This window comes from Peromyscus eremicus, chromosome 8b (assembly GCF_949786415.1).
Source record: "Peromyscus eremicus chromosome 8b, PerEre_H2_v1, whole genome shotgun sequence".
Lineage (NCBI taxonomy): Eukaryota > Metazoa > Chordata > Mammalia > Rodentia > Cricetidae > Peromyscus > Peromyscus eremicus.
In genome coordinates, this window is record NC_081424.1 from 37,555,288 (window position 1) to 37,576,835 (window position 21,548).

Below are 21,548 nucleotides of genomic sequence, written 5' to 3' on the forward strand. Positions count from 1 at the left end.
CTCCCTCTCTACACCAGAGTTCTAACATCATTACTTCTTCCTGTAGACATCAGGTATGAGAGCATGATCAACACCATGCTGAAGGATCTCTTTGAGCTGCTGGTGGCATGTGTGGCCAAGCCCACAGAAACCATCTCCAGAGTTGGCTGTTCCTGCATTAGGTGAGAAAAAGGTCCCTTAGCTCTCCACAGGGACAGAGTTTTATTATGAGACCCAAAGTCATTGTCTTTAATGGTAGTAACTCACTTTCTTATTGCTTTTTATAAACCATTTATAATTAATGGTCCTCTTTTGATGTTCAGTCTGCAAGTACTTAGTGTAGATGGTGGGTAGAAAAAGTGGAGGTAGAGAAAATGACAGATGGTTTCCTTGGAGGCAAAGGACAGAAGTGATGTAGAGCATGCTGGGTGGAACCTGAGACTTGGTGCCCACTGCCAGCCCCCAGGTAGTTTGCCTCCATCTGTCCCTGGGTCCTATGGACCCTTTTGGAGGGGGTTCTCTCAGGTCTTAGAATCTTGTTCTCATGCCCTACTTCTACTCCTAACAAGCCCCAAATGGGGCGCAAAGTATTGTCCCTATGTACGATGAGGACATAAATCGTTCTCATGAGAATGTTACTAGATACCTAGGTCTTCCCATCCCATTAGTGTAGGATACTGAGAGTGATGATATAACCACCAGGTACACACTTGTAGTCCCAGCACTCAGAAGGTAGAGCAAAAAAGGTAAACCACCTTAGGTTACACAGCAAGGCCATGTCTCCAAGAAAAATAATAACGGCAGAGAGAGGATCACTGAAAACATAACATTTACCCCCACAGAGGGGTGAGGAGAGATACCCAGAAAGGATGAGAGTGGTGGGGTTCAGGATGGTAATAACGGTGACACCTGGTTCCTACTCCAAAGTGATCGTCTTCCTTACTTTTCTATTGTTACAGTGAAAAGACCTATGATGAAGGCAACTTATAAAAGAGAGCAATTAATTGGGCTTACAGTTCCAAAGGGTTAGTGTCCACGATGATGGAGCAGGGGCATGTCAGGAGAATAGCCAAGAACTCACATCTCAAACTGATAGCAAAAAGCAGAAGGTACACTACACTGAAGGGTGGTAAAAGGCTTTTGAAACCTTCAAGCCCACCCCCAGTGACACACGTCCTCCAACAAGGCCACACCTCTTAATCCTTCCCAAACAGCCACTCACTGGAGACTCTGTATTCAAACCTAGAGACTTTCTGGGAACGTGCCATTTAAACCACAATGGTAAGTCTTCACTAGGTGATAGCATTCCAGCTGGGAGAACAAGACAACAGGCACAAGGAGGTGATAAGGGACAATACGAGTTTGGGTCTTGTTTTATGCAGTTAGGATTTATAGAGGAGTGGTAATAAATGAGTCCGGAATGGGAAAATGAATGAATGGTATATAGCCCTGCATACAAGCCTAGAGTTAAATGTTGGTCTGTTTGCAGTGGAAATCCATTGATGTTTCTAAATTAAAATAGTTTAGATATTATATCTTGGCAGTGGACTACCAGAGGGGTGGACGGCAGGAGTGAGGAGACAGGGAGACATTCAGGGCAACCACAGAGTAAACCTGTGCTCCACTCAGCATTGAGGACAGCAGAATTTCTGGACTCAGGACATGCCTTTTGGCAGGTATGTCCTTGTGACCGCGGGTCCTGTGTTCACTGAGGAAATGTGGCGACTTGCGTGCTGTGCCCTGCAGGATGCGTTCTCTGCCACCCTCAAACCAGTCAAGGTAAGATGCCACCAGAAGGGATACAGAGTTGATCTTTCTTGGCCCCCCAATGCTTGGTCAGACTGGGCACCTGAGTTCTGCCTGCCTCCTCATATGAGGCAGCTGCACAGTAGCAGAACATGAGAAAAAAAGAATCTGGGTTGGTTCTTTTTTATCAGTATCAGATTCGAGATTGGGCCTGGCCCTGTGAACCCAGACAAACCCTATGAACGCCTGCTGTTCCTCCCTAGGACCTGCTAGGCTGCTTCCACAGTGGCACAGAGGGCTTCAGTGGGGAAGGCTGCCAGGTACGGGTAGCAGCCCCATCCTCCTCCCCGAGTGCTGAGGCAGAGTACTGGCGCATCCGGGCCATGGCCCAGCAGGTAAGAGTTGGACTTGGGACTTTAGAAGCTTGAGATGCATGCTCAGAGTCATCCTGAATGTCCTGCATCACCAGGCCACCTCTCACTTAAAGACATACACATTAAGGCCCTAAGCTCTTGCCAGTACCATTTTCCCACTGGAATGGCTTCAGCTCATTCTCCCTACACCATCCCTTTTGGGTTGCATACTTTAGCACTCAGGTCAGAGCCTATCCTGCAACCTGGATTTCATCTACACCTTGCTTAGGCTACTCAAAGAGTTTTCTAAATACTATTGCTGTTAAATACTGGTGACTAAAAATGGTTCGTGCATTACATTTTTATCACTGGTACAGAATACCATCCTTAATTAAAATGTGCTAAGTCATTTAAAAATATTGAGTGTAGCCAACCATTAAAAATGTCTTCATACAAACTGGGTTTGGTTCTTAGCACCCACATCAGGTGCCTCATAAGCACTTGTTACACCAGGTCCAGGGAATCTGTTGAGAAGTTTCCTATCCAGGTTGCTTCTGAACAGCTTCCCCCAGCAGGGCTCAGCAAATGAGACCAGCAGGAGCCTTCCATATTCAGCCTCTTACCTCATCTGCTGAGCACATTCATAGTGTCCTGGGACATGACTGTTGGTTCTGCAGGGAAGCGGCATGTCCCTAGGAAGCATCCATGGTGTGTCTGCAGAAGAAGGGACAGAAGAAAAGTAAGGCTGCAATGAAGAGCCTCTTCAACAACGTGGCAACTGTGGCCAGCTGCAGCCATAAGTTAGGCTTGGAGCAAAGCCCAGGCGGCCCTCCTCAGGGATGGCGTCTCATACTTCTTCAATATTTTACATGTGTACACTGTGGTGTTTTCACCTGCGTGCAAGCATGCAGTAGACTATAAAAATGACAGCTGGGCATGGGGGCTAATGTCTATAATTCCAGCACTCAGGAGGCAGAGGCAGGGGGACCTTGAATTCAGGCTAGCTTGGGCTATAGAGTAAGGTCCAAGCCAGCTTAGTGACCCTGTTTCAAACTCAACAGCAGATGGAAGCTTCAGTAGACAACCCTCTCCTGAAATCAATGGTTAATCGAGAAGAACAGGGAATTGTTTCATTTCTTAGTGTTTCTTTCTTTAGTTCCAAACCTTCCTTCTATATTTATAGTTAAAAATAACTAGTTATGTGAAAGAATAGGTTTTCCTTAAAAAACAAATAGTCTAAAGGTCTTTTAAGTCAAAAGAAATGAGACCATTTGGAGCAGAGGTCTGATAGATGTTTGGTAATTTTTTGGTCACCTCTGCCCAAGCCACATCAGGAGTTCCCCATAGGAGAGTGGTCCAGAAAGGAACTGAGAATCTTAGCTTCATTTGTTTGTTTGAGACATTGCCCTGGCTGGCCTGGAACTCACTATGTAGGCCAGGCAAGCCTCAAACTCACAGAGATCTGCCTGCCTCTGTTTCCGGAGAGCTGGGATTAAAGGTGTACTTCACCATGGTTGGCTGAGTCTCCATTTCTTATTCCTGCCTTGGATATAAAAGTCAAAGATAAGAGGATGTAGCAAAGTGGTAGAATGCTTGCCTAGCATGTGCAAGCCCCTCCAGAACTGATAAATATATACATATTTTATATATGTATGTATTTATAAAAATACATATACATATATGTGTATATATATATCAGTTCTGTATAATATATACATACATACACACACACATATATATGAGCCTTTACAGACATAGCTTGTATCCTGGTTAGTTTTTTTGACATAGCTAGGGTCATCTGGGAAGAGGAAACCACAATTGAAAACATGTCTCCATCAGACTGGCATGTAACCAAGTCTGTCATGATTGATATGGAGCCACCCCTGGGCTGGCAGTCCTGGGTGTATAAGAAAACAGGCTGAGCAAGCAATGGGACAAAGTCAGTAAGCAGCAATCCTCCATGGCCTCTGCTTCGGTTCTGGCCGCCAGGTTCCTGCTTGAGTTCCAACCCTGACTTCCCTCCATGATGGACTAGGATCTAAAAGTTGTAAGATGAAACTTCCTCCCCAAGTTGCTTTTGGTCATTGTGTGTATCACAGCAATCAAAAGCTAACTAATACCCACCCCCTCGTATTAGTGTTAGTATTTGAAGTGTAATGAATTGACACGTGGTAGAAGTAATAGTGTTATTAGTGTTGGTAGCCAACATTTATTATTTGCTCTGTTATAATGCTCTGCCTATGTAATACACATGTATCAATTTATTTCATCAGCTGTATCAGGTGGAAGCCATTGCCATCCCACTTTACAGGTAAAGACATGGGTAGAGAATAAACTACTTACCTGGAGCCACTAGCAAACTGTCCGTGGAGTTGGCGATGTGGGCTTCTGAGCTGACCCTCTGTATCCTCCTCCAGGTGTTTATGTTGGACACCCAGTGCTCACCAAAGACTCCAAACAACTTCGATCATGCTCAGTCCTGCCAGCTCATCATTGAACTGCCTCCTGATGAGAAGCCCAATGGGCACGCCAAGAAAAGGTATGCCGCTGTAAACACAGAGAAAGCTCACGAGCTGGAAAGCGCATCCAGCCCCACTTCTGACTCTTTCTGATCCAAGCTTTAGCTAGAGACACTAGCAGCACTGTGGACTTACCTAGCAAAGGTTTTCATAAAAATGATAAGCCTTTTAACCACATTTCACACATATAATGTATACTGTTTAATCTGCCATAAGGAACCACCACAGGCTAGGTGACTAACAGCCCAGAAGTATTTTTTGAAGGCTAAGAGTCAGAGGCAAGTTGTGGGCGGGACTTGTTCTTTAGGCTTGTAGATGGTGGTCTTTTCAGTCCACACATGGTGAATCTATGTTTTTCTGTACAGATTTCCTCTAGCAAAGGATGTGTGTATATATTGCATTAAGATCCACCCAAATGACCTCATTTTTACTAATTACCTCCTTAAAGACCCTTCCTGTAAAAATGATCGGTTCTAACTAGGGATTAGGAGTTCAAAATATGCATTAGGACAGGCTACAACCCAGTTCATGAAACCGTATGTGTAATAAACTTTTATTTAAAGGGTTAATTAAAATTTTAAACAAAAGGTAGGACAATCAGTTGAGCCAAGGAGTCTGAGGCCAGCCAGGCATCATAACAAGACTTTTTAAAATACAGTAACTACCAAATTTCAGACTGGCACAGGTCAGATCGTTTCAATGAATAATACATACAGCTATGCTGTCAAGGGGCAAAAAGATCCATGTCTTACCAGAAGAAGAAAAAAAAAGTTTCTCTTTTCAAATACTATCATTCTGCCTGAAAATCCTCGGTCTTGGAGTTGGATGCAAAGCTTCCTGGCTTTGCTTTGTCATATTAATAGTAACAGTTGCTTATTTAACATTGCGTAGAGGTATGGCACATAACATCCCACTTGCATTTTAACCCATGAGGACAAGAAAAGCCAAATTACATATCCAACAATATACAACCACCAAGTGAGAAGGCCAGAAGCCAAACAAGGTCTGGTGGAGCACAAGACCTCTGCCCTTCACCACTTTGGAGAGCAAGTTGGTGCAATGGCCTTGGCTTGGCGTTCCTCCAAACGTGTTTTAATGCTAACTTCCCAGGTTACGTGCAGAAGGTAAGGCCTTTGGTAAATCATGAGGTTTGAGCCCTTCATGAGTGGGATTAATTCCTTTGAGAGAAACAGGAGTACTCCCATGTCACCAATCTACAGCTACCAGAAAGCCCTTACCAGAGTCCAGCCATATTGATACTCTTCTCTCAGACTTCCAACTTCCAAGCAATGTGAAACCAACCTCTTTGATTATAAGACAGCCCAATCTGTGAGATTTCACTATAGCAACCTGACAAAGGCAGTTGTTATCTTTGCACAGGCTCTGGGTGATTTGTGTAACAGCTTGTTAATTAATATAGCCATTTGAATACTGTAACCATTCAGGTGACATTTCCATGGAATATTTTAGCTAGCATTCGGTGTACACAAAAGAATACATGGAATATATATATTCCACATTCCATGAAATATGGAAAATAATATATTCATGAACTTGTCACACAAAAGAGAACTTTAACAGTACCCCATGTTCTTTTCCCCCAGTTCTAGCTCCTGCTTCCCCTAACACCAGTTTTTGAGTGTAGGTCATTACTGTCCACTTTATATGTTAAAGATAATGAAAACAGATACTGCCCTTCCTTTTGAGGATAGTACTGCAAAGCACAGATAATAGAATCTGAGCCAATCTGTAAAGGATTTCCCTTCTTAGTTTGTGTCCTAAAGTTGTAGACTCGAAGCACTTAGATCAGATTGGTAATATTCTAGTTTCCTTCCTGTTTTTGTGATAAAACACTCTGACCAAAAGTAACTAGAAGAAGAAAGGGTTCCTTTGGCTCATACTTCCAGATCATAGTCCATCACTGAAGGAAGTCAGAGCAGGAACTTGAATCACAATCCATAAATTTTTGGCTCTCCTAGGCTCATGCTGAACTTTCTTTTACCCAAGACTACCTGCCTAGGAAATGGTGCTGCCCACAGTGAGCTGGAGTCTCCTGTAACAACAAAGGCGGTCCATACAAACCCTCACAGACATAGCCACAGACCAATCTAATAAAGACAGTTACTCAATTGAAACTTTTTATCAGATAAGTCTAGACATTTGTCAAGGTGGCTGCTAATGCTGACAAGGACAGATAGAACCTTCTGCAGAGCTTCCCTAATACTTCGTAACTTATCAAAAAACTATCTAAATAGGAACCTGGAGGAGGGTGAGTTCTTTAACGTACAGAGTGTCTGCCGGAGATGGTGGCAGGGTTTTAGAGGAGAGTGATGTTTATACCAGCATAGTGACTACACTTAGCACCACTGAATTGTATCGTTAAAAGACAATGTAGTGTCTGTGTGTGCAACGTATGGATACATTGCAGAAGTCATTTCAGCTGTCTGACAGGGTTACTGTTACAGGGGTGACAGTCCCTTATTGTTCAGTTCATCCTTAATGAGAATCATGGTTTCACCAAATGAAGTGAAAGGTCAGTTTTTAGATTAATAGGCGATGTCTGTTCTGCTAGCTTAAATGATAGTTTTTGCTAAGGAGAGAAATAATTTTAAAATCCGAGTTCATAGTAGGGCAGACTAAAGCAAGAAAATACCAACAAGATGGTCCCGAGTCTGGCTCAGTGGCCCATGTCTATAGTACCAGCATTTAGGAAGCAGGAGATCAGGAGTTAAGGCCGTCCATCCTCATCTGCATAGCAATTTTGAGGCCAGCCCATCTTTAAAAAAAAGTCTGGACCTTGTATCATTTACAGGAATTAGTTGGCAGTATGATACAGGTGATATAATGGTATAAGCTATTTTCACAAAATTCTAGGAGCAGTGAGAGGAACATGAAACCACAAACCACAATGGTCCATTAAAGCGGTAAACGCAGTGCCTGAAATAGTGTTTTCTCAGTACAAAAAGCAGCCAAACCAAGCATTAAAGCACTTACATATAAACTACCACATCTGAACTGTTACTTGATTAGAAAAGGGTTTGATTATCATTTGTTACCTGCCCGCCCCTCAGCCAGATGCCCTGGACTGATATCCCACAGAGCTGACCTGAAATTTGGCTCAGGGAAATCAAATGACCACACAAGGTTTGTGCCGCAGTCCCAGTGGCCAGACTGGCAGATAGAGAGTTTATGGGAGTGAATGCTGTTTTCCCAGGCTTGCTGTAGAAGGTTATGAGTTATGTTACCAATATTTTTCATCTTGTAATGTTAGCACCATAAGAGCAGTGGCATACATTTTTCCAGCACCTAAAGCATTAACATTTGACCCTTGAAAACTGTCTGGGTAGCAAAACCAAACCAGTAAGATTTTGATATGTATGTGTAAGAGAACAGAGTAGAAGGTTGGAAGGGTTAGGGGTGTCCTGTCTTGTGAATCATATGTAATTTTTTAATGAAGGTGTTGCATTTATTTCCTATGGCTTGATAATTTAGTATCTTAACTTGCAGTCTATGGCTCCTGGATTTTAAGAAGTGCCAGGAATTCTATCAGCCATGATTAAAATGGAAGTTTACCCCTTTCAAAGACACTAATAGGCAGGCAAGAGGGCTTAGTGGGTAAAGGTGACTGCAGCCAAGCTGGATGACTTCAGTTAGATGCCCTGTACACACATGGTGGTAGAAGTGGGGTTCAGTTCTCTCCAAGTTGTCCTCTGACCTCCACATATTCAGCATGGACACACACACACACACACACAATTAAAAATAATTTTTGGAACACAGTGGATTTAGTTTCGAGTGTCACATGTTCTGAAATGGATCATGCCTATCTTGCTGTGAAGGAAGGGCTAACTACTCCCTGTCTTTGCCTTTGAAGCGTTTCTTTCAGGGAGATCGTGGTGAGCTTGCTCTCTCACCAAGTACTGCTCCAGAACCTGTACGATGTCCTGCTGGAAGAGTTTGTCAAAGGCCCCTCTCCAGGAGAGGAGAAGACCTCGGTCCAAGTGCCAGACACCAAGCTGGCCGGCTTCCTCAGATACATCTCCATGCAGAACCTGGCTGTGATATTTGACCTGCTGCTGGACTCCTACAGGACTGCGCGGGAATTCGACACGAGCCCAGGGCTGAAGTGCCTGCTGAAGAAAGTGTCCGGCATCGGAGGGGCCGCCAACCTATACCGCCAGTCTGCCATGAGCTTTAACATTTACTTCCACGCCCTGGTGTGCGCGGTCCTCACCAACCAGGAAACCATCACTGCCGAGCAAGTGAAGAAGGTCCTCTTCGACGAGGAGGAGAGAAGCTCTGATTCCTCACAGCAGTGCTCTTCGGAGGACGAAGACATCTTTGAGGAGACCGCCCAGGTGAGCCCCCCGCGAGGCAAGGAGAAGAGGCAGTGGAGGGCACGGCTGCCATCGCTCAGCGTGCAGCCCGTGAGCAACGCGGACTGGGCGTGGCTGGTCAAGAGGCTGCACAAGCTGTGCATGGAGCTCTGTAACCACTACATCCAGATGCACCTGGACCTGGAGAGCAGCCTGGAGGAGCCCCCCACCTTCAAGAGCGACCCCTTCTTCATCCTCCCCTCCTTCCAGTCTGAGTCGTCCACACCGTCCACGGGCGGCTTCTCCGGGAAAAATACGCCCTCGGAAGACGACCGCCGGGAGCACCTAAGTGAGCCCCTGAGCCTGAGGGTGGGCAGCGGGGACACGCTGATGCTGCCTCCCAGCCCCAAGACCGAGAAGAAGGATCCTGGCCGCAAGAAAGAGTGGTGGGAAAGCGCCGGGAACAAGATTTGCACCATGGCTGCCGACAAGACCATCTCAAAGCTGATGACTGAGTACAAGAAAAGGAGGCAGCCGCACAACCTGCCTGCCTTCCCCAAGGACGTCAAGGTGGATAAGAAGGGGGAGCCCCTGGGGCCCCGCGGTCCCGATTCCCCACTGCTTCAGCGGCCACAGCATCTCATGGACCAAGGGCAGATGCGCCATTCCTTCAGCGCAGGCCCGGAGCTGCTGCGGCAGGAAAAGAGGCCCCGCTCGGGCTCCACCGGGAGCTCCCTGAGTGTCTCTATTCGAGATGCAGAGGCACAGATCCAGGTGAGTTCCAGCTAGCAGTTTTCTGGGTTGCAGAAACCAGAGGTGTCCCCTTGCACAGCCTGCGCCTTCAAAGATGTGAAACCAGCAAGGGAAACAGGATGAAGTTTGAGTGCTTGCCTAGCATGCAGAGAGTCCTGGGTTATATCCCCAGCACCTCCCTAAACCAGGTATGGTCAGTCCTACAATCGTAACCCAGAGGAAGTGGAGACAGAGATAAGTTCAAGGCCCTCCTTGGCAATATTTGAGCTACATGCTGTGGGCAGCTCAGGCTATGAGAGAGAGAGAGAGAGAGAGAGAGAGAGAGAGAGAGAGAGAGAGAGAGAGAGAGAGAGAGTTGAGAAGTAGGAAGTTACCTGTATAAATAAGATGCTAAAGCTGATAAAAATCAAGGGGCTTTAACTGACCTTGAGCCTTCCTTTTGTCATTTGAATCTGTCACTGAGGGTATTCTGTACTTCTGAAGCAGTGTATAAAGGAAAAAGCCAGAGTGAATGCTGCTGGGTTAAAATGAATTATTTTAACCATATATAGCACGTCAAAATGAGTTTGAGGGGGAAACAGCATTGATAGTGTTTATTCGGTATAAGAAAATATGGAAACAAAGAACTAGGGAGACTCTAGGTAAAAATCCTTTACTGTAGAGTCTGTCTAGAGATCCAGTACATCAGAGGATGAGAGGACCCTAGGAACCTCTGCATGTACATACATTTGAAATGAGCATGACTCTTGCAGGAGTCATGCCTTTTCCTTGGAAACAGAGAAGCACACTTTATAAGACAGAATCCACATAAGTTTCCTAGACTAGTTTCTTCAGTACTAGGGATGAACCTAAGGCCCCATGCATGCGAGGCAGGCCCTCTATGTTGAGGAACATCCATGGTTTGGAGGTTGATCTTTTAAAGTATCTAGTAGCCATAAGACACTTGTTTATTCTTTAGCAGATAAGTGTCTTGGTGAATCCTATGTCTTAACTGCTTTTAAATGTGTTGGGGTTTTAATCTCCTAAATTAAGGTAGAATTATCCCAAGTGATCCAGGTGTTAGCAGATCACTAACTGAACTATCAACGCCCCATAGACATTTCCTCCTGTGTTTTTATTCTTAATAGTTTGTGAAGGCTAAACCTAAGACGTTCCTCATGTTAGAGGATTCTCTTCCCTTCCTTCAATATGTGAAGGGAAAACCAGTTTCTTACAGGCACATTAAATTATTAGAGCTAAATCCTGAGAAAATCATTTACAGATTTCCAGAGCTTAACAACACTGCCATGCAAAGCCATGATATAGCCAGTAATTCTCTTACATCCTTTTCTCGTAGGCGTGGACCAACATGGTGCTAACCGTTCTCAATCAGATTCAAATCCTTCCAGACCAGACCTTCACAGCGCTCCAGCCAGCGGTGTTCCCGTGCATCAGCCAGCTGACCTGTCACGTGACTGACATCAGAGTTCGTCAAGCTGTGAGGGAATGGCTGGGAAGAGTGGGCCGTGTCTACGATATCATCGTTTAGAGGACTCAGACCCCTGTGGTCAGAGTCTGCCTGTCCATCCAGCTGATTGCATTTTTCCTCCCACCAGCCCATTCAAACTAGGTCTCTGAGAAACTAGTTCTCTGAAACCTAGGACAAAGCTTTTTCCAAGCTCTCCCTAATTAGCTTTGGGCTAGTCTGGATGCCGACATGGTATCCAAGTGACACGGTGATCTCTGGCCTTGCACATTATTCCTGAAGAGTCTGCATTCCTTGATACATTTCTAAATCTAAACTTGATTTCCAAGTGCATTTGCTTGCAGTGTTATACCCAAAATGGGTCGTTTTCAACAACTCTCCTTTAGAAGCCCTAGGCCAATCCATTTAATCCATCATTTTCAAAATCAATGTAAGTCCTAGGGAAATATTTGCTGGTAAGTCAAGCTGATACACATTCGATCAGACGAATTTTTATATTCTGATTATAGTTTGGTTGGGAAGAAAACTGCCAAAGTGTATTTTTCCAGTGTTCTAATCAAGAAAAATGACTTCTAAAATGTATTCAAGGAACGTTTCAACATTATGCTTAAGTTGTTAAGATTTTCAGGTTATTATTCACAACTTCCCCAGATAAGGTACAGCTGTGCCTTTATTTCTCTGTTGCTAAAGGAAGGAAATTCTTTCCTAGCATGATTTTTAAGTCTGTGGCTCAGCAGCGCTTGAGCACCCAGGGGTGCGCACGGTCACAAGACTTTGATACTGACTACCCTGTGTCCCATGAGTCTTTGCTTCTGTTCCCAAGGCAGGCAAAGAAAAATGGTGCCTTAGTCTTTTGTTGCACAGACATTTCTACGCCCCACAACATTATATGAACATAAGGTATGACACTCGGAGCTTAAGAAAGATTAAGATGCAATTCATTTTATATCAGTATCCTTGGGAGGACGTGAACTCAGTCCTCCACCTGGTGAGCATACTTCTCAGGGGAGGGGCAGGAAGTGTGGGATGGGGATACAGCCAGAAGGGGTGGGCTAGGGACTGTGACAGAATCGTTGTAAATCTTCAACTACAATACAGTTGTGAAATGATGGTGTCGGTTATGAAACTCTAGACCGAGTGGGAAGGGACAAAATGAATTTAGAAAACTATTTTTTTCTATATATTAAACACTTCTCTCTAGCAGATTTACTCTCTTTTAACTCATGTGATTCAGGCCAATATTTTAAATGTCTATTTCTTTTTCTAAGTATTATTAGAAAGTTCATTTGAAACATAGAATCATATCCGTTGGGGGCTAGGAATTGAATCTGAGGGTCAATCCCTCATACTTAGGAACCACTGAGCTTCCCCACAGCCCTTACCATATATTTTATATGTTTGTTACATTATAATAAAAACTAAAGCTTTTCAGACAAGCCCACTTACACTCCACAGTGTAGGATTAGTTACTGAGGCAGATGTGGCATTGCCTAAAAATGTATTCACACATCATCCTCTAAAAAATGAAACTTCCGCTCTTCAGTATCGAAGGACTTAACAGAGGTTGAACTTTATCCAGTGATAATATTCATAAATGTTGCCCCCTCCATAGCTGTCTACAAGGTCAAAGCAAGGCTTGCTTGGGTGGTCAGAAAGAAATCTCCGTTCAGCATGCCCCCTAAGCAGATCACCGAATCTGGGGGACGTTTTCCTAGTCCCACAAAACAATCTCTGCCTTCAGAGACAGGGATTCAACCCGGGTAATAATCCAAGTTTAAAAACTGATCTAAAGAGATGTTTTGGCTTCTCTGTTTTCTAGTGCTGGGAATCAAACCAGGGTCCCCGAAAAGGCACACAGATGTTCCCCACCACTGAGCTGTATCCCCGTCTCTCAACTATATTTGTTTGAATAAGCAATGAATTCTTTTATCTACAATTTTAGATCTTATATACCTTGTAAATGTAGTTGAGAGTTAAAGATTTTGCTTTGTTTTGTCTTTCTCAACAAAAGCAGTATAATTTTGTTGAGTTATAGCTGTTTAACTTTGTAGATTCTTTGGGGATCTGTTCTTGGTTGGCCTGTAAGTACCTCACTTTACTGGAAAGAGAGCCGCGGTTAACCAGATTACAGAATTACAGCATGTCACAAAATGTGACCTTTCAGGAAGCATAAAAGCCAGTTTCCTTGTACATATGTCCCAGAAGTAAAACCCTGTTCTCTCACGGACTGGCTAGAAAAGCGTGCGAGACTAGCTTGTGCAAGTGTTCTCTAACATCCTGATTGTGGCCTGAGAATAAAAAGATGAGATGTAGCCAATGTTGGACCCAAGATGTCCTTACCTGCAATGTTGGCAACATTGCAGATCCTCCCATCATCCTCCCTTCCAAGTCCCACATTGTTCTCAGACCACCCCCAAAGCTCTCTCTACTCCAGAGAAGACCTCTGCATCCTTCAGAGTCCAGCTAGAGGGAGGGATTTATGGTTTCAAATGGAACATTGATCAGTGCAAAGTAATGACCAATGAGTGGTCCGTCCTTCCGGGGAGAGGACACACAGGTAACCAGGCCCCTCCCCTCACTGCCAATCAGTCCCCCTCAGTAGCTAGTCTTGGCCTTTACCCTTCTCTTCTCTCACTCAGTTTCTGAATGGAACCAGTGTTGTTTCCTGAGTCACACAGGCTAAAAGTCAAGGTGGGGTTTTGAACTTCAAAACAGTCATCATCTCTGTATGTACGGAGGCGAGCAGAACACGGTTTTGCACGTTGCTTCTCTTCTATTTACTGCCAAAGTTGTATCGCTCGAGGTTGAAATGGTTTGCCTCCTTTGCTTAGAAAACTGTGCATCCATGAAACAGGGAACCCAGCACCACATAAACCAGGCAGCCTGGGGCCTAGCTATCAGCCCAGCATGGTGCACACTCTCAATCCCAGTCCTCACGACTGGGGAGCAGGAAGATAGAAATTCAAAGGCATCCTCAGCTCCATGGGCTGAAGCCAGCCTGGGCTACATGAGAGCCTGTAGAGCACGCTGTCAGGTTCAATAGTGGAAGGCTCATCATCGATCGCAGAGCCTCACTTAGCCCCTGCAGCTCAGTCAGTTTTTAGCCATGTTTAGGCTGTCCCTTGACACGCTGTTTTCTTGTCCCCTTCATGAGAGACGCAGCTTTCTCCATGAATGCAAAATGTTACTGTTTTAGGTCATTTAGTCACTAGCAACTCAGGAAGATGCTAACAGACACTACAGCTCAACTTAAAATATTTTAAATCAAGCCAGACTTACGTCTCTAATCCCAGCACGGGAGAGGCTAAGAAACAAGAGGATTGTAATGAGTTTCAGGCCAACTTGAGTGAGTTCCGGGACAGCCTGGACTACAGTGTCAGAGCCTGTCTCAAAACCACAAATGTTAATGTCCAAAGTCCTTTTAACTTAGATTTGCTGGTATGATGATTAACACATGCTTCTTGTTTAAAAAAAAAAAAATACTTCCACAGTCAATGAAGAGAGTCCAATAGCCTTAAATACAGGAAGGTAATACAGATCCATCGTCTCCCCAAATAGAGAATAGCACTACTTAGAAACGACTCCTTTTTAAACTAGAAAACCTACGGCTGGAGATATGGCTCAGGGGTTAAGAGCACTTGCTGCTCTTGCAGAAGACTCGGGTTTGGTTCTCAGCTCTCACATGGTGACTCAGAACTATCTCTTACTCCAATTTCAGGGAATATGATGCCTTCTTCTGGCCTCTGGGGGCACCAGGCACACACATAGTATGCATACATGCATGCAGACAAATACTCATAAAATAAAAATAGTTGCTGAAAAAAGAGGAAAAATCTTCTATCAGTCCAACCAAACTAAACAGAATGAAGATCTTTGTTGAAAGAGGTGACACCCTGGGTTACTTTATAAAACCTGGGTTTTCTCCTAGTTTAGTTCACAGATCCAGAGAGGTTTATGATTTGCTCAGGATAACAAATAAAAGGCAAAGTTGTTTGCAAAGAAGTATCCCTGAACACAAAGGCCACACTTTCTCAGATATTGAACTGTCAGTACTAAGAAAGATCTGCAGCAAGAGAGAACAGAAAAACTGCAAGGCCTTCCTTAGACGGTTAAAATGAAAATATTTGCTTCCTAGACCTATCTGGAGTATTATGTGGATTTTAAAAGTAATGTCTTTATAATGGATACCAAAATCTAAATGTTAACCCTAAAGAAAATATTTAGTGTTACATTAAAACCCCAGTAACATTAGAGAGAAACATGGCAGCCTGCGTGGGCATGTATAATTAATTGATGAATCTTTTCATGTATCATTTAATCAACAAAGTGCCCCGTAGCCAATGGAGCCCCTTTGCCAGATTCTCTGGCAAGTGCCAAGCCTACAGGTCCCCATCAAAGCTTGGAGACACACAGAATAGTCCATCTCCAAAAATGGACACATCCTTGGAACAGGAAACAGCAACTTGTACAAAACGGACCTAAGTTCCAGGTAGGACAGTATGTGTGGGGCCATGTGCCACACCCCAATATTTCTGCTTGCTTCCATAGGTGAGGAAAGAGGTGAAGACTCCAGAGTCATGCAGAAACATGAGGACACAAATGTGTTTGGGAACCACGTAGCAGGAACCCAGCAAGATTTAGTGTGGCCTTAGAATAGTAAAGTCACCTTTTTGAGCATTTTTTTTATTGAAAATATGAACTTGATATTGGGAAAGATTTATAAAACTGGTAAAGGGTTTGATTTATAATTATGCCCTCTTAGAAAAAATATTGCCCTTATTCATAGTAGATCAGTCTAGGAAAAGGTTGTTTTTAAGAAATCCCCTTGCTCTGGCCATCTTGTAGTATATGCAGTTGGTATAAAGGTACCTAAAAATTTCATTGACATGTTGGACTAGAAACACCATTTAGATGTTCAAAATATAAACACATTACTTTAGGAAAAACAAAGACAAGAATCATACACACCCAAGATTATTCAGGAGAAACTAAGTTTAGAACAATGCGTCACTTCTTTATGAACAGGATACCGCTTATTAAAAGACAAAAAAAATACTGTGACATCAGTAGCACCCTACAAAACCTGTCACTGTATCTTCGTACCGTCATGCAGAGAGGTTCCAGGGAGAAGGGGCTGGCTGACCTCAACTGTCAAGGTCCTTCAAATCTCAAGAACTATTTTGCTCTGTGAGTTCCTGTCCTATTGGTTAAGCCAATGGTGTCTAGTTTCTTTCGTCTGAAGAACAGTGGTTCTCAAACTTTTAGCATACATCCAAATTCACCTAAGGGTTTGTTAAACTACAGATGCCCAGTTTCTGATTCTCTACATTCAGCTATCTGCATTTCTAGCCAACTCCCCGGCGATGCCATTGCTGTTGCTGCTCTGGGAACCACAGGCTAGAAATCACTGACTTTTCACATCAACCTGACTTATCAAGCACTAAACTGAACTGACCCACGGGCAGACAGTTTGGGATTAGATTACTTACAACATTCCAGTTCCCCACTCCCAGTTTTATTATACCAATAATTGGTCCCTATACACTAGAAGACAATGAATGTATATGTCGTATGAAACAGTGAGATAAGTCCAAGCTTCTCGTCTTTGTATTTAGAAATTCTATGAATGATTGTTTGTATCCTGTTGACCCTTTGACTTGTACTGAAGGTAATTAAGTTTATGTGGTTTTTGCATTCCTTTCTATATCATTTTAATGAGATGTTTCCATGTATGGCTCCATTATAGCCTGGCTCCTGGCTTACAGAGGTTTTTCAGTAGTTGCTTGTCAGTTCCTTTACATCTTGGATTGGTCATTAACATATCAGCATTTCAAAATGCTCTGATACTTCTAGGGGTACCCTTGTCTTTCCCTTAACTGTGTGGTGTAGGTTAGTGTTTTAGTTTCATGTTTATTTGTAAAGAGTCTACTAAATGGCTTTGTGGAAATTTCCAAAATGAAACAATTTCTTCTGAGTAGATATGCCTGTCTTGACTTTTCAGTAAATATTGTGTTTATAAAGATATTGGCACAATGTAAACTAATCCTTATTCCATCTGATGGGACTATAGGAAAGTCAACCTTTGTACTTGGAGAATCCAGTGAAATGTCAACCCAAATACAGATGGGGCCTAAGTTTATACTTTAACTCTCTTGCTCAGTTAATGAGCTTTAGAAATTCATTTTTGATTAAAACATAAGGACCATATAATAGGAAGAGGAAGAACTGATGATCTGTATTTTTACTAAATTAAACACCCAACTAAATTAAAAATCTATTAATGTAATCCCAGCTACTCAGGCTTGCCTGGACAACATAGTGAGATTCTGTCTCAAAAATAAATAAGAGTGGAAAAAAAGGAACATACAAAGATTCAAGAGAAAAGTAATTAAGTACTCTAAATATTGCCCATTTATAAACTACATTAGTTCCATATAATTCTCATTGACCCAATAAAGTTTCTATTTACATCATTTAGACTGTTGTTTGAATGGAAAGCAATCATTCTAGGTACTTGAAATCAGTGAAAGCTTATCAGAATGTTAACGGTGTCAAGGATTCATCTTTGACTTTGTGGTTGAAAATAATTGTTTTTATTATTTCCTTTTTGTTTCCCATGGCAATTTAGAAGTTATGCACATATTTAATTCTGATTTCAATTACATTTTAAAACTCAATCTCTGTGGAGAATTTAATTCTAAACCATTTCATCAACTGTTGCCAAAAAGGAGGATGAGAACCTGAAAGCCAGCCTAGGTTTTCTCTTAGACCTAGGGAGGTTTAAACCCTTGATCCCACCAGCTACCAGTGACCATCCACAGTCACCTCAGGTCTTTGTTCCCCCTCTGTCACTGTTTCCTGCCCAATTCTTTCCTCTGGTCCACTTTGAAGTCAGTATGGTAACAATCAGTTCCCTGCTATGTAGTTACTTTTAATCAAAGATGAATGATTTGGGTATTTGGGTTTCTCTTCCATTGAGACCCTGTGGTTAGAATATTCAATGTGACCTGATAGGGTAGGAGGGGGTACCTAGGGGGAAAGGAAAGGTTACTTTTCTTCCTTTCTTATTTTTCTTTCTTCCTTCCTTTCTTTCTTTGTGCTTTGGTACGGTGGAGAGCTAAAACTCAAATGTTTATTCCCCTAACCATGCCAAATGTCTTATATTTCACAATGATTTTTCTAACAGGAATAAACAACAAATTACATTTCAGACAGGTCCCCTACTCCTATCCCCACTTGAAATACAACCACTAGGGAGCAGAATTCCTTTTATCCATTCTTGTATTATACCAAAGAATGAACTTATTTTCATTAAAAATTATGAATAAATGAAGCTAAGTATAGCCATAATGATTGAGTAGATTTACCATTTTACCTATTAAGATGGACGATTCATCTTTGCAACCAATTCACCAGGAGCCTTGAATTGTTTTGTTTACTCCAAAGGCCTTGTCCAGGAAGTATCATTTTTGTTTCGACTTAATACTTAGCCACATTTACCAAGTCCTGAAAACCACTCTCCTTCAGGTGTTGATATAACTGTTTGGTTTGATATAATCTGTCAGTTCACTGTTTTCCAGGTCTCTGTAAGCAAGCTTGCAAGTGTATTTTGTGTATATTTTATCTGAAGTGAAAAACGAATTCTAAAGAGAAAATATTTTAAAAGATACTGTATTTATGTCGCTTGTGTTGTAGAATAAAGATTCAAACGCATCAAAAATCTGATTTGGGGAGCAATTTTCTTCACTTAATATGATTATTTGTATAAATAGCCTGTGTTTATAGGACTCTGCTCAAAGAACTAGGTCCCTTTTCTATGGCGTTTTATAAACCCTGGGAAGGGGTCTTTTACATTCAATCTTATCAGATGAATACAATCCCCACTAATCATTCTATCTCAAAAAGAAATTTGCAGAAATGTAGACCACATTTCTGTGTGGAGCATAGGAAGATCTGAGTGAGGTCCTGAATGAATGTGTGTTGTCGACAAGGGCACCTGGTCACCTCATGGACTCCATCACTGCAGGCTCAGAGGAAAATAGCAAAGCCTCCTCCCCTGCTTTGAAGTGAGACTCAGAAGGAAATGTAAAAAGCCTCCTTCAGGCATCCATGTGTTGATAGTGGGTGCAGAAAATGTCCACCGTGGCTTTCTCCCCCAGGATATTTATGGCCTGAAGACTGCTCCCCTACAGAGAGACTGCTCTGCTATAGAGAGAGACTGTTCCAGCTGAGTTTAGCTCAATCTGCCTCCTTGATCCAGGTGCACCCCATAAACCTGGCCTCCTTGTTTATCTGTGTGTAATAACTCTGCCTCCCTGTCCAGCCTTATATAATAAACCCTCTGGGCTTCAGGGTGCTGAGGGATCTCCAGCAGAGTCCAGTCCATGCCAACCCAGTTTTTCTCCATGTCTCAAGTCTGCCTGTATTTTCTTCTTTCCCTCACTACCCTAAGTCAGGTCCATCCCTGGAGCCACACAAGACATGGCGATTTGTCTCTTTCTCTTTAAAATAGAGAATTTTTTTCCAATATAGTCTTCATTTTTATAACAAATATCAAATTCACATCTTCATAAGTTGTAAGAATATGTATTAAATTCACATAGTTTGTTGATTTAAAAACCAAGTTATTACCTTTATTTGTTCATACACAAAATCTATTTAGTATTGAAAAAAATATGGCCACTTCTCTTGATCTTAAACCAAACTGTGTTCTAAGACTGTTTGAGGACACTATGAAAAGATAAGCCTAGGAGTCACCAGCTTCTCATCACAGAAAAAAGGTAAGAAAGAGAAAAAGACACACAGAATGCCGCAAAAATGGAGCCTGTATTTATGTAGCCTTCTGTTGTCCTATTACACTCCATGCATCACAGTGATTTGTTCCATTACCGTACCACAAAAAAAGAAAATTAACAGCCTCTTTGATCAAAGATAAAATGAAACGAAATTAGATACTGCTATTCTTTACAGACAGAAGAGAACAGTGAAGACAATGGATAAAGAAGGTCCTACTGTGAAGAATAGAAATGGTCTTGGGACCCCACCAGCAGATTCCCAGCCCACACTCAGTCCCTCCCTGGTAGTGGGAAGCATGGACAGCAGCACTTGGCCACTTGAAGCATAAGTGGCCTGTCAAAAGATTCCTCCAAAGATATTTTTAAGGTAAAATGAAAACTCAGTGCAATGCTCTGCACACGGGCTAGTGCCAAGTAAACGCTGTCTATGAAGGATCCAGGAATATAGGAATAAGATAGAAATATAAGAATAAGATAGAAATGCAGGAATAAGATGGGAATATAGGAATAAAAAGTTGAAAGCCTAAGAGATGGAAACTGACAGCCATCATTTTTGCCAGCAAATAGGGATTAGCCTTTAACTGGATCTTTCCATGTTTTATGATGGGCAGCTCTGTCAGCACGCCAAATGTTAGTTTTTTACTAAAGAATGCGCTCTGCAGCCCTGGGGTCAGCTCTTCTCAATAGCCCCCTACCACTCACTACCGAAACCAAAGTTCACTTTTAATGAGTTCCACGTGACAACCTGCCTTGCATGGTTTCCTATTCCCCTCCTACAGGAAACCAGCTAAGTCAGGAAAAGTTGCAGGTTTGGGACAAACACCAATTAGCTGTGTCAGGAAAGACTGAAGGGGATGTACAAAGATCAGTTAGCTGAAACCCTCTAAACCCTTGTTAGTAGAAAATTGTAAAACCTAAAAGGCAATTTATCTCTAAAAGTTTAACTTCAAAATTGTAAAACTTCTTTTGTCCATGCCTAATGCTTTCTTTCCTCTTACTATAAAAGGGGGCCCTTAACCCCCTCCAGTTGCCACAGTTACAGAATCCTGAACTCTGGCTGTGGTCTCAGCGAGCTGATAAGCATTTTGTGCCCTGCGGTGATTTTTTTGGAATAAAGTTTTGCTTCTGGTTTTAGACTGTGGTTTGCACCCCATTATTTTGCACACCCCCCTGGGCCCAACATTCTATTCTCTATAGGACAATGACTAGTGTATAATTAGCTTCACTGTCTTGCAGGTTGCTCTACATTTGAAATCTATGTATGTATCCTGTCCTTGGCATTCATACCCGTCATAGTTCATCTTCATTGTTGATATAATTGGATTTAGAATCCACATGGAAACACATCTGTCTAAGTGTTTGTGTGTGTGGATGTTTCCAGAAAAACATCATTGAGAAGGATGTATTTTGGCTCACAGTTTGCGACTATCACAGCAGGAAGAGAATGGCAGGAGCGGTGGGAGGGGGCTGGGCACATGGCATCCAGAGTTTGGAAGCAGGGAAAGGTGAATGCTGTTGTTCAACTCTCTGCCCTGTTTCTTTATTCTGGAACCCCAGGCCATAGAATCACACCACCCAGATCCAAGGTGATGCTTTCCTCATCAGTTAGGCCTTTCTTGAAA

General features: G+C 42.7%; 1 protein-coding gene across 1 annotated transcript in view; it reads left to right on the forward strand.

Annotated features, from left to right (window-relative positions):
• Positions 1-13,011, forward strand: part of Arfgef3 (ARFGEF family member 3) — a 114,538-nt gene extending 101,527 nt beyond the window's left edge. Inside the window, exons 28-33 of the mRNA XM_059272467.1 lie at positions 47-161; positions 1,656-1,758; positions 1,989-2,120; positions 4,496-4,617; positions 8,472-9,687; positions 11,003-13,011. Of these exons, the coding sequence (XP_059128450.1) occupies positions 47-161; positions 1,656-1,758; positions 1,989-2,120; positions 4,496-4,617; positions 8,472-9,687; positions 11,003-11,194 (1,880 nt within the window). The 3' untranslated portion in view covers positions 11,195-13,011. The remainder of the gene's footprint in view (positions 1-46; positions 162-1,655; positions 1,759-1,988; positions 2,121-4,495; positions 4,618-8,471; positions 9,688-11,002) is intronic.
• The last annotated feature ends 8,537 nt before the right edge of the window (positions 13,012-21,548 follow it).